Source organism: Lates calcarifer, unplaced genomic scaffold, assembly GCF_001640805.2.
Source record: "Lates calcarifer isolate ASB-BC8 unplaced genomic scaffold, TLL_Latcal_v3 scaffold_82_176, whole genome shotgun sequence".
NCBI classification, from domain to species: Eukaryota; Metazoa; Chordata; class Actinopteri; family Centropomidae; genus Lates; species Lates calcarifer.
Window position 1 is genome coordinate 23,002 of NW_026118179.1, and position 14,020 is coordinate 37,021.

At 41.3% G+C, this 14,020-nt stretch overlaps 1 protein-coding gene and 1 pseudogene across 6 annotated transcripts; both read right to left on the reverse strand.

The window, feature by feature from the left end:
• Positions 1-2,338: 2,338 nt before the first annotated feature.
• Positions 2,339-6,052, reverse strand: LOC108884756 (ATP-binding cassette sub-family C member 4). 6 transcript variants are annotated; one of them, XR_007812776.1, is made up of 7 exons: positions 5,675-6,052; positions 4,663-4,752; positions 4,322-4,513; positions 4,117-4,211; positions 3,707-3,793; positions 2,680-3,321; positions 2,339-2,524 (listed from the first exon to the last, which is right to left on the reverse strand). XR_007812776.1 is itself a non-coding variant. In XM_018678828.2 (7 exons), exons 1-6 carry the CDS (start codon positions 5,753-5,755, stop codon positions 3,449-3,451), a joined length of 699 nt encoding a protein of 232 aa, XP_018534344.1. In that variant the 5' UTR covers positions 5,756-6,052; the 3' UTR covers positions 3,280-3,321; positions 3,427-3,448. The 6 variants fall into 6 exon arrangements, 4 of the variants coding, with proteins under 4 accessions (XP_018534346.1, XP_018534344.1, XP_050925599.1 ...); XR_007812777.1 differs by lacking the exon at positions 2,339-2,524 and having other exon boundaries at positions 2,680-2,759; positions 3,167-3,321; XM_018678828.2 differs by lacking the exon at positions 2,339-2,524 and adding an exon at positions 3,427-3,602 and having other exon boundaries at positions 3,280-3,321.
• A 208-nt stretch (positions 6,053-6,260) lies between these two features.
• On the reverse strand, positions 6,261-12,428 carry LOC108884754 (sodium-driven chloride bicarbonate exchanger-like; annotated as a pseudogene).
• Between the last annotated feature and the right edge of the window lie 1,592 nt (positions 12,429-14,020).

Here is a 14,020-nt window from a genome sequence, read left to right on the forward strand (position 1 = left end):
GTAAAAGTAATTTGTAATATAAAAGCAATGCAGAAGTAACAGTGATCCAAAATATAATTCAAAATGTCTGTAAAGCATCACAAAACTGTTGTAAAATGTCAGCATAGTAAGGAGTCACTAAATGTCACAGTAACAAAATATTCTTTAGAAGTATTTATTTGAGTAACATAATCAGTCACAACAACAACAATAGAAAAGGGCATTATATATACAAGACTGTGTACACAGTGATAGATTGGATTTGAGTACTGATATTGCACTGTTTGTAATAAGAAGTGAAATACAAGTCAAAGTAATCTGTTACTAGATGTAGTTTTTAAGAATTAAGAAGTAGTATGTAATGGTAAAAGTAATCTAATTTTAGAAGTAACAGTAGAAGTAATAGAAATAAAAGTCACTTTATAGTCAGGCATAAAAATATTTAGTTAAATGTTCAGTTTCAGCTGTAATGTTGAACTGTTGATGAGGAATAGGCAGTAGGGTATTGATCATTTTCCTCTGTATGTTTCCTCCAGGTGTCTCCACTTTGTCCAGAGTCTTTGTACAATGAAGAAGATCTTTGAGACACAGGCCTCCAGGTAATTCACATACTGTATCAGGAAAGAGCAATAAGCAGAATCAGATGCAAGTCAAAGTAATCTGATACAATAAAATGTAACAGTACAGTCAAATATTAAAACTGTCAGGAGTCTAATATGTAAAAAACTATTTGGACTTACAGATGAGTTTGTGTGATCAATGTGTGTTGTTGTCTGTGCAGGAGGAGAAGACGACAGCAGCTGAAGACCTGAAGTGGATGAAAGAATGAAGCTGTTAATGAAATAAAAGAGCTCCACCATCTAACTGTAAACTGTGTTGCTTTCCTGTTGTTCAAGTGAAAACACTGACCTGACAACATCTTCACGTCTGTCTCTTCTCTCTGTGATGGGTCCATGGTTCCAGTTTGAATCCTGTGGAGAAAAACACAACAAACATTAATGTAAAGATGTGACTCTTAACATGTCAAAATAATGACACGCAGTAGAAGATACTCACTTTGCCCACTAGCTGGTTGAAAGGCTGTGTGCGAGCTTCTCCCAGTGCCCCGGCCTCTGGTAGTGTAGTGGGATAAGCGTTGCGCTGCAACGTCAGAAGCAGCTCCTCCGGGAGCTGGTTCGCGTCCCACAGCTGCCAGCAGACTGGGGTGAAGAGCCGTCCAGTGGCGAAGGGGACCTCACGGTGCGATGGAGCAACGGGGGGGGTCGGGTGGGGTCCGTCCCACCCGGCGTTTCTGAGAGGTGTAAAGAAGGGGTTATGAAACAATAAGAGACAACCAGCTGAAATTTTACAGAACAGAATGAACACAACAACAGAAACCTCTTACAAACCACTTCAAAACAGAAAACTCTTACAAAATTACTACTTCTAGACTACTGAATGAAGCTTGAGGTGCAACTGCTTATGTTCTTTCTCGTTTCGTTAGTTTGGTTTAAAGTTAAAGAGTTCTATGACATAGAGCAGATGCTAACGGCATGGGGTCGCTATGCTATGACATAGAGCAGATGCTAACGGCATGTCGTCTGGCAGATTAGCTCACACCGACAAGCATCGGCTTAACAACTCAAAGAGCACGGGTTCGACTCCAAGCGTCGGCTAACGTGGCCGCAGTAAGACTCGGCAGTAATTGAGTTTTGTAAAGCTGCGGCAGACAAACGTACTGACAGTTTGCGGTAAATTTTCGGAGACACAATAATGATGCATTATATCAACGGCAAGAACAAGACTAAACTACAGTATACAAGAGTAGAATTGTCACAATGCTCGTTGCCGACAAGCTATCACCATTACAGCTATTATATTCATAAGCATCGGCTTAGTTGAGGCCAATAGAGCGGAGATCGTCGTGTCGTAATAGTAATTTAAAATACGTGATATCAGTGGATCGTTATGAGGCTCGTATATGACAACACAGGCTGACGAGTGAGTGATAAATACAATGTTAAACCTTAAATGAAGGCTGGGCTTTGAGTGATTTATTGGGTTTTATCTTTAATTTGACACATCATACAGCCTGACAAAGTGCAGTCCACTCCACTCAAATCCACTAAGTGTAGGTCGCTCAGCTGTACTCACATCTGGACCTGGATGTGGAGCAGTTTCTGGCCTCAGGTCCACAGAGAGGTCCTCACCTGTGTGGCTGACTGCAGCAGGGGCCTTCAAATATGTTTTATCAAACAAACAGATACAATAAACATAGAGCTCTAAAAACTGAGCAAAATGGGTACTACAGTGCAGATGAACCTGATGAGCATCATGCGTGACAGATGGTGGGAGGTGGGACTGGACTCCGAGCTGCAGAATAGACAAAGAGAGGCTGAGAGCAACTGTTTTAACAGGTCATTTAATCCATTTAACAGACATTTAATCCATAGAACGATAACATTGATGTTATGCAAGAACATACTTGTAGACTCGAGACGTTTGTGATGTGCAGAGGTACAAGAAGATGAATGACAGGAATCAGAGGGATGACAGAGGCAACATTCTGTAAAAACAAGCAGCACACTGTGATGGACACTGACTAAGTTAAGACAAATAAGATTTTGACAAAAGTCAATCAAATCCAAAAAGGTCTGAAAGCAAAGAACAGAGGCTCAGTGTAGGTACTGTAGTCTTCATAAAATGGTCATAGTGCCTCACTTGATAGAAGTCCACAAAGGTGATGGGTAACATGGAGTCTATCTGGCTGATGTCTTTGGAAAACCTGTTGAGAATTCTTCCTACAGAGTAAATAAAAGCAAAGTCAGTGACATAAACAATGGGGATTTGTGGCCCATACTTAAAAAAAAAACAACCACAACAGAGTTATGATTGGAAACTTGAAACTGGATGTCAGTTCTGAGCAGGGATCACCTATGGGGTTGACGTCAAAGAACATGCTGTTGTGCAGTGTCTGAGCTGATCGCACCAGCCCATGAAAGGCTTACCGGAGTAAACGCTGATGTAAAATCTGATCTGATCTGAAAAGTACAATTGTATAAGCTGATAACCTATGAGCCACAGCTTACCTCAGCTATGACACTCAACAGGACTATAACCTATAGGAGACTATATATGTCTCCTTCCACCCGAGTCTCCTCTGCCATGGTACAAACTGTTTCAGCCTGCAAAACAAGTCATTACTGACCCACAGCTCTTTGTCCTCTGGCTGACTAACGACAGTTTGTCTGGGTCAGCTGACTGAGACAATCGCTCCTGCTCCTCACTGCTGCTCAGCAGGGACACCACGTCCAGACCAGAGGAGCACAGCTGACTGTAGGTACCCTGAACCATGATATGACCCTGAGAGAGACAGAGAAAAAACATGCAATGTATAAAATGAATAAGTCCGAATTAAAAACAACTAACTCCTGATATTGACAGACAACTCCAAACTGTTTTGTCCACCTCTTTTGTGCATGAACTAATGTTAAAATGAGCTGCTAAAATAACTTCCAACATGTTTGGCTATTTTGGAAAAGCCCACTAGAAACCCTGTTATTTCAACTAGGTCTGTGGGAAATGTCTGCAGCTGGTGGGTGACCAGGATTCGACACTTGTTCCTCAGCAGGCCACAGATACACCTGATCATCAACACAGAAGCGCACATTTAACTTTGCATAAAAGTTTAACATTAAAGAGCAGCACAATTATCCATTATCACAACACAACACTGATAATCACTCACTGCTCAAACAGATGTTTCCCAACCTCTGCATCCACAGCACTTAAAGGATCATCCAGGAGGTAGATATCTGCCTCCTGATACACTGCCCTGAAACACACACACACACACACTCCAAGTTTAGTGCATTGTGTAACTGCCGACAGAAATCTAATTTAATGCAAATGTAAACAGGCCAATAATGTTATGAGACTATTTTTGGCAAATATTAACTGTTCTAACTGTGGCAAAACAAACCTTGTACCAGCACAGTTGAACCTAGCATGCTGCTATTTTTGCCTGCTTGACTAGGTTCCCCAGAAACCCAGGCAAGCAGCCAAACTGACAGGGTGATGGTGGTGCCAAATATGTTGCGTAACCTCTAGTTAGTGGGTCTTGTACATAACCCAGTCCTGCTAGTTATGAGTTCACACCTCGCCAGGTTGAGCCGAGCCTTCTGTCCCCCACTGAGTGTGGCTCCTCTGTCTCCAATCAGTGTCAGGTCTCCATATGGAAGCAGCTCCAGATCCTGCACTCAAAAACAGTCACAGTTCTATTGACAAGGCTGAGCACAAACACAATCATTGTTGAGTCTTGTCTGCTCCATCACCTGACAGGCAGTGGTTATTAACCTCTCACCTTCTTTAGAGCGCAGGCTCTGATGACCCTCTCATACCTCTGAAGGTTCAGCTCTCTCCCAAACAAGATGTTGCTGCGGATGGTTCCAGGGAACACCCAGGGCTGCTGGGATGCATAGGTCAGCTGACCTTTAACCTTCATTGTTCCTGTGTCACAAGGCAGCTCTCCCAGGATCGCGCTCAGCAGGGATGACTGGTGGGAACATGGATGTTATGGTCATGTGAAATGGCTTGAAAGAGAAACACTGTGAATATATTGACACTTTTTCCTTTGTAAGAGCTCAGATCAACTGTTTATCTGTGTGAAGCTGAAGCAAGGCAAGTTTATACAGGTGTACCTACCTTTCCAGCCCCCACTGGTCCAATGACAGTCAAAAGTTGCTGTGATTTCACAGTGACAGAGACTTTCTCCAGAGATGGAGCATCCAAACTCTGACAGAAAACAAAAAAAACACATATTGAGAGAGAAAAAAACATGAGCAATACTGGTCATTCTGGGCCTTTTGAAAACTATGTTCAAGACTTATAGTATGTAAATACACTCATCATTTAAGTTAGAATATTGACCTTATCCAGGTCAAGTCCTGGATGATGATGGAGTTGTGGTGGTTTAACCAGTTTGTTTAGATATTGGTTATGTAATATTACTTTTGACATCACTTCAAAACTGTACATATTACGATATAAATCAAATCACTATTTCTGTCTGCCTGCCCTCTAAATGTCAACTATTTGATGCATCAGTCAGAAAGACTCTGATTCAACTCACAGAGAGTCAGTGGACAAGTGGTTAAACTTTTTTAGCTGCCTCACAGTTCACACACACACACAGCACTGCAGGAGCAACAGAGCAAGCAGATCCAAGCAGATCTGCAACCAGACCAAAAGCACAAAGCTAACTGAGCTAACAAAGAGAGCAAATGGTAGAATGAACTAGCTAATGTTAAGCCATAATTTAAAGATGGGGCTGATGTTTACGCTTGAAGCTAATGCTAACGCTCGTCACTAATACTAATGCTAACACCCAGGTGGTAGTCAGCCAGGTAAAGGTCAATATAAACTCACCACAAATGACCACAAACCGATGACAACGACATGATAAAGCACCGTATGATGAGTTCAAAAGATCAGGGTGGATCACAAAGTGACAAAGTTTCGCAAAACATCGGTAACGTGCAAACAAATACAAACCGGGATTTACACCGATCAACATTCGGCCATATTAGGTGACCACAACTGGTGTCAGGGACGCCTCAGTCACAGAAACAAACAGAGTGTGAGCCACGCGATATAAACGACTGATAACAGAATTAAACGATTGATGCTAACGCTAGCCGCTAACTGCTAGATTTACCTTCGTGCCGCAGGTGTGTTCGGCGTCCAGTCTCACCGGTGTTCGAGAAAAAAGCAGCTCCTGACTTCCTTTCGATGACATACGTCAGCTAAAAGACGGAGAGACGCTTAGATGTATTATAAGATCTGCTCCTTTATATGTGACTGTTTTCTGACAAACTGGACATGAGCCACATGTAATTAATAAAAAGAAAAAAATATATATATATATAATTTGCGATGGAGGAGAAGATGATCAGCATCCCCGGGACCTTCAGGTGGAGGTACTGCAGGTCCCACTTCATCACCATGACCAGCTGCGTCCGTGATCCTCTACATGATGAGGATTTACCACACTGAGACAGTTAAAGCCTTGAATAAATACATACATGTGAACAGACAGGTTTAATGAATTGAAGTCACCATAGACTGTATATAAAAAGATAAGACTCTGCACAGATCACACAAACTGTATTTACTAATACTTTAAAACACCACACAGTAAATCTGGGGCAATAGCACAGTGAGGAAATGCTTGAGGTGTTGCTCACTAGCTGACCTCTGACCTCCACATAGACGAGAGAAAACATGAGGATGAAATATCATCATTTCAGAAGTTTGATTAATATCTTTATTTATGCTCTCACTCACTCTCTCTCATTCTCATGAAACAAATCACAATTGAACAACAGATCTGTAGTTTTCTATACAGATGACTTAAATTATTAAACAGAAAGTGTACAGCTATCACTACCAAATTTAAGGCAGAATTCCACACAAAAGTGGTCAAAACTTTTGATATTGATATAATTTTGACCCATTATTAGTTTCTCTAATCAACTAAGAACCATCAATTAGACAATGGGAAAAGAACATCTACAAGAAAATCCTGCCTTCAACACTGACGTCATGTTAGTAATATATTAGTAACATTTTACATGAATAAAATATACTATGTATTATACATTGTTAAGACTCTTTACCATTTATTACATGTTGCCCTTCCCAGAAAAAAGGTATTATTGCATCTCTAGAAGTAACCATGGTCCTGCAGCGAGACAGTCAAGTCTGTTTCGCCATCATGCAGGTGTTTTCTTTTTTTAAAAAAACAAAACAATTAGCTTCAGATGCTAACACACTGAGGGTCATTTGGAGAGGAGATCACATGTCCATGGATGACACTTACTGACAAGATGACAAAGAGTATGCAGGTGGAAAACACAGAGCTTTCTGTACAGTCACCCTAAAGTTTGCTAATTGTTTTTAAAGAGTTTTTAAAAAGCCAAGGCCAAGTAGCTAGAGATACTGAAAGTTCCCAAACTATGCTGCCATGCTAGCTCGCAAATGTCATGTCCAATAAGCTGCTCCCCCAAAAAATACTGTCCTTAAAGAAATAGTTTGACATTTTGAGAAATTGTGCTTAACTGCTTTCTTTCTAAGAGTTAGATGAAAAGTTTCTTGTGTCTGTGCTGGAAATATGGCGCTGTGCCAAGGAGCCAAGAAATCATAAAACCTCTATGTGTTGCTTTTACATTTATGCTTTTTGTGCAGATAAAACAAATAAAGTGTTTATTAGTTAGCCGTTAGCAGAGTGGCATCAATCCTCTCGTCTAACTCCTGGAAAGAAAGTGAATAAGCATGCTTCCCAAAATGTAAAACTTTACCTTTAACTGGCGGAGGAAATGCTTTACTGGAGGAGAGACATTCATGTAAAATAGCTATGGAGAAGACTCTGGAGTGATATGAGCTGTCACTGTCACAAAAACATTTAGATATACAGAATATATAAAATGTATATTTAATACTCTCAAAAAAATGTACTAGATTCGCTATATAGCCAACTCTTAGATACCACTGAAATAGATTAGTATTGGCAAATATCTACTCTTTAGTTATTCTATTGTGAGGTGCATCAAGTCAATAGTGACGTTAAATACTGCACACAAAATCCACACATTTGTGGTTTGCTGTGGCAGGTTTTTAAAAGGACAACTTGCAGTTGTTGTTGGAAAAATATAAAAACATACAAAATACAAATAAAGTAGATTTAAAAATTGTTTAAAATTTTTACGTAATTGGCCCATCGACACAACAGTTACTCTAAGTGTCATATAATTCTGGCTTCCTTCAGTTGCTGGTATCACCAAACATTGATATACATAGAAAAAGAACACGAATGTGTCTCGGCTCCTCGCGTTAATACTGTTTCTAACAAATTTTTCTTTGTTTTACACAACTTGCACACAGACTTACATGACAAAAAAACACAGTGTAGCACAGTACAAAGGTGGTTGAGTGTGGCACGGTATAGATTTTTTGTTTTTTGATCAACTGATTGACAGCACAGTGGCACCGCCAGTATGTGTCATCACAAACTTGTCTCCCTGTCCAAGCTCTTCTCATGCCTCCGCCGCTTGTGTCGCTTTTCTCCACCACTGGAACAACTGCACAGGAAAAAAAAAAAAAAAAAGATTGAACCAAGCAAAATATTTAAACAATCCAGTGTATTGATGTTCAATCTCTGTACAGGGAGTTCAGTCCCAGCTGGCTGACCAGCAATCAATCCACATCAAACAGCATGCAAATTACCTTATAAAGCTCAATGTCACTGAAATAAACAACAGGGAGTGACATATAATAGTATCATTTTCTCAACTTTTACAACATGCTGCAATAGACATCATAAAATGTGTCCTTGAAGTAACATGCACACCCAGGCCATGCCGTGTTGTCAATCCACCAACACCCACATATCACTGATTTATCTCACCATTTATTGAGTAATCTCAGTCATAACTTGCAGCACAGACCAACAGCGTTTTCATCATGCAGCAATCAGCAGTAAACACACAGGACCAGACTCTCCATGCTGACAGGGACTGGGAACAACTTACCTTTGGGATTTCAGCTTCTGAGAGGTTAGGAGGGGGAGCTTAGGGGTGGAGCGGAATGAGAGAAGCAGGCAGGAGATACTATGTTAGTCTACTCTGTGGGAAATCTGCGAGGCGGTGTTTCTCTTAGATAAAACCCTTCATCTAAACTAGCTCTTCAGTTTCCTGGACAAATAAAATCTAAATATTCCATAACTTCTCAATAATAAACACCTGCAACTGCTCGCTTTAACGCCCAAACACACCATTTTCCCTTTAAAGTATATATTTTTTAACTTTGTAAAAATACACTCAGCAGGTATCTCTGCTGTATTACTGACACTGATCTGGATATCTGAGAGAGATGTGGATGAGGAGGCTAACCTTTTAACACTTGGTTCCTTCTTAGTGCTCTCAGCAGGCTGACGCTCTTCCATACATTCCCAAAAAGATCCTTTGGACATCTCATCAGTGATGTTCACTGTGGCCGGGTCGCTCCTTCAGAAAAACGCCACAGAGAAAGACAAAAATGTTTGTCAGTCAGTTTGTTTCGTTTTGTGGTGCTGAGTGCTGGGCTGCAAACTATGTTTATGATGTACCTTTTTGTTTGCATTTTCTCTTCTGTTTGATAAATATAGCAGAGATACAGACAGGAAATGCAGGGGATGACATGCAACAAATGTATCCAATCAGAGCCAAACAGAGGATGTTGTGGTTATATGGTATGCATCTTAACCTCTCAGCTGAAGATCTGTGATTCTGTTGACTACTTGAGAATTATAGTATCTTTCCCTAAGTGTGTATCCAACAAAGCAATGCTGCACATTTTACATCTGTTTTTCTCTGATGCCACATTTCTGAAAAAATCAGACTCTGATGACAAATCAGGTTCAGTTATTTTGCACCTTAAAATACATACTGCACCAAGACCAAGATGCTTTTACAAATTTACTAAATAAGAACAAATGGAAACTGACTGTTAATCATCCAAAAAAGGGCCATAACTCCTTTGTAACTATGCCCCTTCATGTGTTGAAGTAACACCAGGAAGTTCCCACTCACAGTCTGACAAACTGGCTTTAGCAGGAAGCATGGGCACCCAAAATACAAAGTGCGATCATAGATCAAAATGCCTCACTTGTAGTGACCCTCCAGTGGCACTTGTACAATGCCTTCCTCCTCTGCAATAATACTGTGTTCCTCCTGAGGAAAGAGATAAAAGAGAGAATCTAACACACTGCCAGGATAGCAGCTGCAGTGGCAGAGATATATAGTGATCAAAGGTGGCTTTTGATCATTTAAACTATTACTTCACCTCTTGTGCTGCATCCTCCAGCTTCTTCTTCTTCCACTCTGGCATCAGGTCATCCAGCCAGCTCAGCCTCTCTCTTGCTGAAGATGAAGTCGAGCAGCTTACGAATAAACACCAGGGCCAAGACCTGGAGCAACACAAACAGATATCAACAGGCATTGTGCGCATACATATAGAGTGTATGCGTACACAAACACACTCAGGTTACCATCATGGGGAAGACAATGGCAGCCTTGGAGGTCTTGATGACCCACAGCAGGACCAAGCAGCTGAGCTGGATGATGGTGAAGAGGTGCACCTTCCTCAGAGGGACGTGGCGAAGGTAGATGAAGTCTGGCTGATGTTTGGCCGGCATGCCGAACAGCTTCAGCCGGTCAAAGAACTGCACAGATACAAACAGGCAACCATTTAAGAATTCACCCTGAGCCTTTTCTGGATTAGTTCTCCTCATAAACTACCAGCAGGAAGTGTCTGGGCTCACCTGGATACCTCGGAGAGAGGAGGCTCCCATGTACAGAAAGACTCCGTACAGCACAGGCATGGGGATAAACTGGAGACAGACAGAGAAATGTTCAGGATCAGGACTAAATATGACTGTCCATCCTCTCCAACATGATGATTCTTGTGTGCGGTGTGTGTGTATATATTGATGTTTCTCCCCTGACCTTTAGCACGGAGGTCATGAAGACGGAGCAGCCCATCAGGGTGAAGATCATGAGGCCGGTGAAGCGCTGCTCTCGGATGCCCAGGAACTTGGGCTGCTCTCCGGGGGCTGAGCACTCTGACTCCAGCTTCAGGCTGTTGACGTGGGAGATGGAGAGCACGGTGGCTGCCACGAACCACGGCAGGCCCATCACCGAGCACACTCCCAGCATCACCCCCACCACAAACAGGTCCAGGTGGTAGCCACAGCCTTTCTGCAGGAGCCGCCGAGAGACATTGGGATTTAGATATAGTAGTGTTTTAGTTACAGTAAGTTTTGTAGTGTGTTTGGTAAAAAGGCATTAATTCAGTTTGTTTTAACAACTGGGTTTTTAAATTAAAGCTTTGACACACCTTCAATTTGTGCTCCTTCCTGTTGATGATGACGGCTGTGATCTGCTGGTCCATGAAAATGAGGATGGTGCCAGAGCAGGGCGGGGATGAAGGTGATGATGGTGGTCCACCAGGGGTTGGGCCCCACGGGGTTTATAACCCAGCCACGATCATCCCTGGTTGGCTAAGGGTCAAAAGAAGAGAGCAATGACCTAAAGACTGAGGAATGTGAAATACTGTGCATCAAATACATATCAGCATGATTAACCAAAATGTCTGTTGTTGTATATCTATTTCATTTATTAATATTTTATATCAAGACTTTTATTTCAAGATTTATGCAAATATTTATTTAATATTTTGGATTGAGGATAAATACTATGATCGAGCTCAGACATTTTCACAACCATTCAAAGAAAAGTTACCTCTTAGTTAAGATGTTATAATTGATTTTTTAAAATAATTTTCTCTCCATTTTGACAGTTATAGTTACAAACTTGTTCTTTATAATCACGTCTTAGGAATTTGTTTTTAAAAGTAACTTCTCTTAATGTTCTTAACAGATACTTGTTTCTTTTGTCCAGTTTCACTTTTAATCCTGGAAACATTAAAGAATTCGAAAGGGACGAGCATTATTATTGGATATAAAACCAGGATGTGGAAGCATTTTGTTTAGTTTCTGATTCTGTATCCTGTATTTTATATTTAAGTGTTCTCAGCACTGTGGAGTCAAATATCTGTATACTATATATATGTACTATATACTGCATACTAATGTTGTGTATAACATGAATAAACAGTAGCTTTTTTTAAGGGAGGGTTTTTCCTGGACTTACTTTGAACTTGCTGGGGACCTGTAATTTAGGTGAAGGGATTCCCAGGGCATAATCTACTAAAACCATAGTGAGGATGGTGATGAAGACGGCAAAGTCACTGATGATGGCGCGCACCTGCAGGGAACAAAGGGAGAAAATCTTCAGACAAAGTCTGTATCACATCTACGTATTGTACTACAACCAGATGACAGTGTAGCGCTCATCACCACAAGGTGGCGCTGGTGTACTACAGATTAGCGTGTCAGCATCACGCCACATATTACGCTCATGAGTGTCATCTCAATGATAAGTCCTAGAAATTTCAGACATAGAAAGGCCACACAGACTGCAGGATTCTGCTGTATGATAAAACAACCAGTAGATGGCAGCATAATCTAAACTGATGCACACAGAGGCATGTAAACTAATTTCAGTGTAATTTCCAGCCCAATGGCAAGATGAGGAGTAAATGGAGGGCTACATAATTAATGAAGCTGATTCAATTTTGCAGCTATCATGAACCTGAAAACAGACACTCTAAAACTGTGTGTGTTTCAAAGAGAACAACTGATATAAAGATTTTTTAAAAAGATGGTATGTGTGTTTGTGCATTATTTGGGGGTGACCACAGTGTGATGCGTACCTTGGTGGGGAAGTAGCGGCTCGTCTTGAACTCCTTGAGGAAGGCGGACATGAAGACGGTGGAGAAGAAGAGGACGACGCACCAGAAGAGGACGTCGGGGATGTAGGGGCCGTGGGGACCGGCACGCAGTGCCTTCAAACTCCCCGTGCAACATCTCGCACTCCTACTGGCACCAGAGGACACAGTGGTGATGATGATGATGTTGATGATGGTGGTGGTAATAATCAGGATGATGAGCAGAAGGCAGACAGGGATAATGATGCCAATAAAAATGATTAGAGCGACAGGGAAGATGAGGGCGATGATGGATGTCAGTGATGAATTAGTGAAGTCTGGAAACCAGCAATCTGGTACTTTGAGCACTGCTTTAAAAAACTAAAAAACTTTATCGTTATATACTAAACAGATATTTAAAGCTCACAGCATTATAAATCTATTTGCATACAATCCCAGTGGCCTCATGTGACCCTGCCTCCAAAAACATTTTCTGCGACAGTCGGTCTAACAGGAGCGTAGGAGTGACGCAGCAGTCCGTCACAGGCATGACTGACAGTGAAGGAATCCACTCTTCACACTGCATCTCCATCTCATTCTGCACAGCTAAATCCCTGTGAAATCCTGCCCACATGTTCTTAATCCCTCGCCTAGACTTATGACGCTTCTTGATAAAGCAAAGTGTGGGGTAAGTGAGACACAAACGGTGCCAGACACAATTTTCTTGGGTATTTGTTTGTGTGTGGTTTAATTTCAGGGTAAGCGCCTTTGATTTAAAGTATTATCTGTCTCCTGTTAGCCTTTCCTCTTCTCTCCTCTACACAGCTTACAGATCCAGATCTTCTTTGGATTCTTTAACCATCATTAGAAGTTTAACTGAAACCAAGAAAGCCTGTTTTGTCAGAGAGTCTCTTAACCCTTATTTCTATCTAACTTATGTACATGTATTCTGTTATATTTTCCTCTAAATAGCAAGTGTTCCTTACCTTGACCTCCAACATGGTCCAGTTGACTTGCGAGGCAGTGATGTTCCTCTCCTCCCCAGAAGCGCAGAGTCTCATTGCTGGGGTACGTGGGCTCCACACAAGCACACCTGCAGAGAATATGTTTTACATTACACACGCATCATTTTTATTTTTTCTGTTTGTGAGTGTACTGAAAGCTGAAAGGCTCCTCAGGTGAGAGTATGAATGTTTTCATCTGCTCAGATCGTCAGTGACAGGACACGGTTCAGACAGACTTCAATATGAAACCTGAAACTACAGGCGGTAAGTGAAAGGGACAAAAATAGGATTTTGAAAAGAGAGGGAGGTATGCCCTCCATTGAGATCACATTTCATGATTGAATCTAAAACAAAAATCCCAATAAGCTTTGGGAATTAGTGATAGGCAGTTTTTTTATTTTACATTTTTTTTGCCATTTTATAAACCAAACAACTCATTCAATAACTGAGAAAATAGAAGGCAGATTAATCAATAAGAACATAATCAGTAATTGCAGCCCTATAATCCCTCATATTCCATCACACACCACTTCCAAAAAGGCTCGGCCATCAACATGAAATGACTTATTCTGCTGGCATTTGAAAAACTAAATGTCAGCATCCCCTGCTGTTCACCACAGTAGAATAGAAAACCACAGAAGGAGCTCTTGGCTTGACACTAGCCTGCTTATATATGTAGCAGGATAATGCATGAC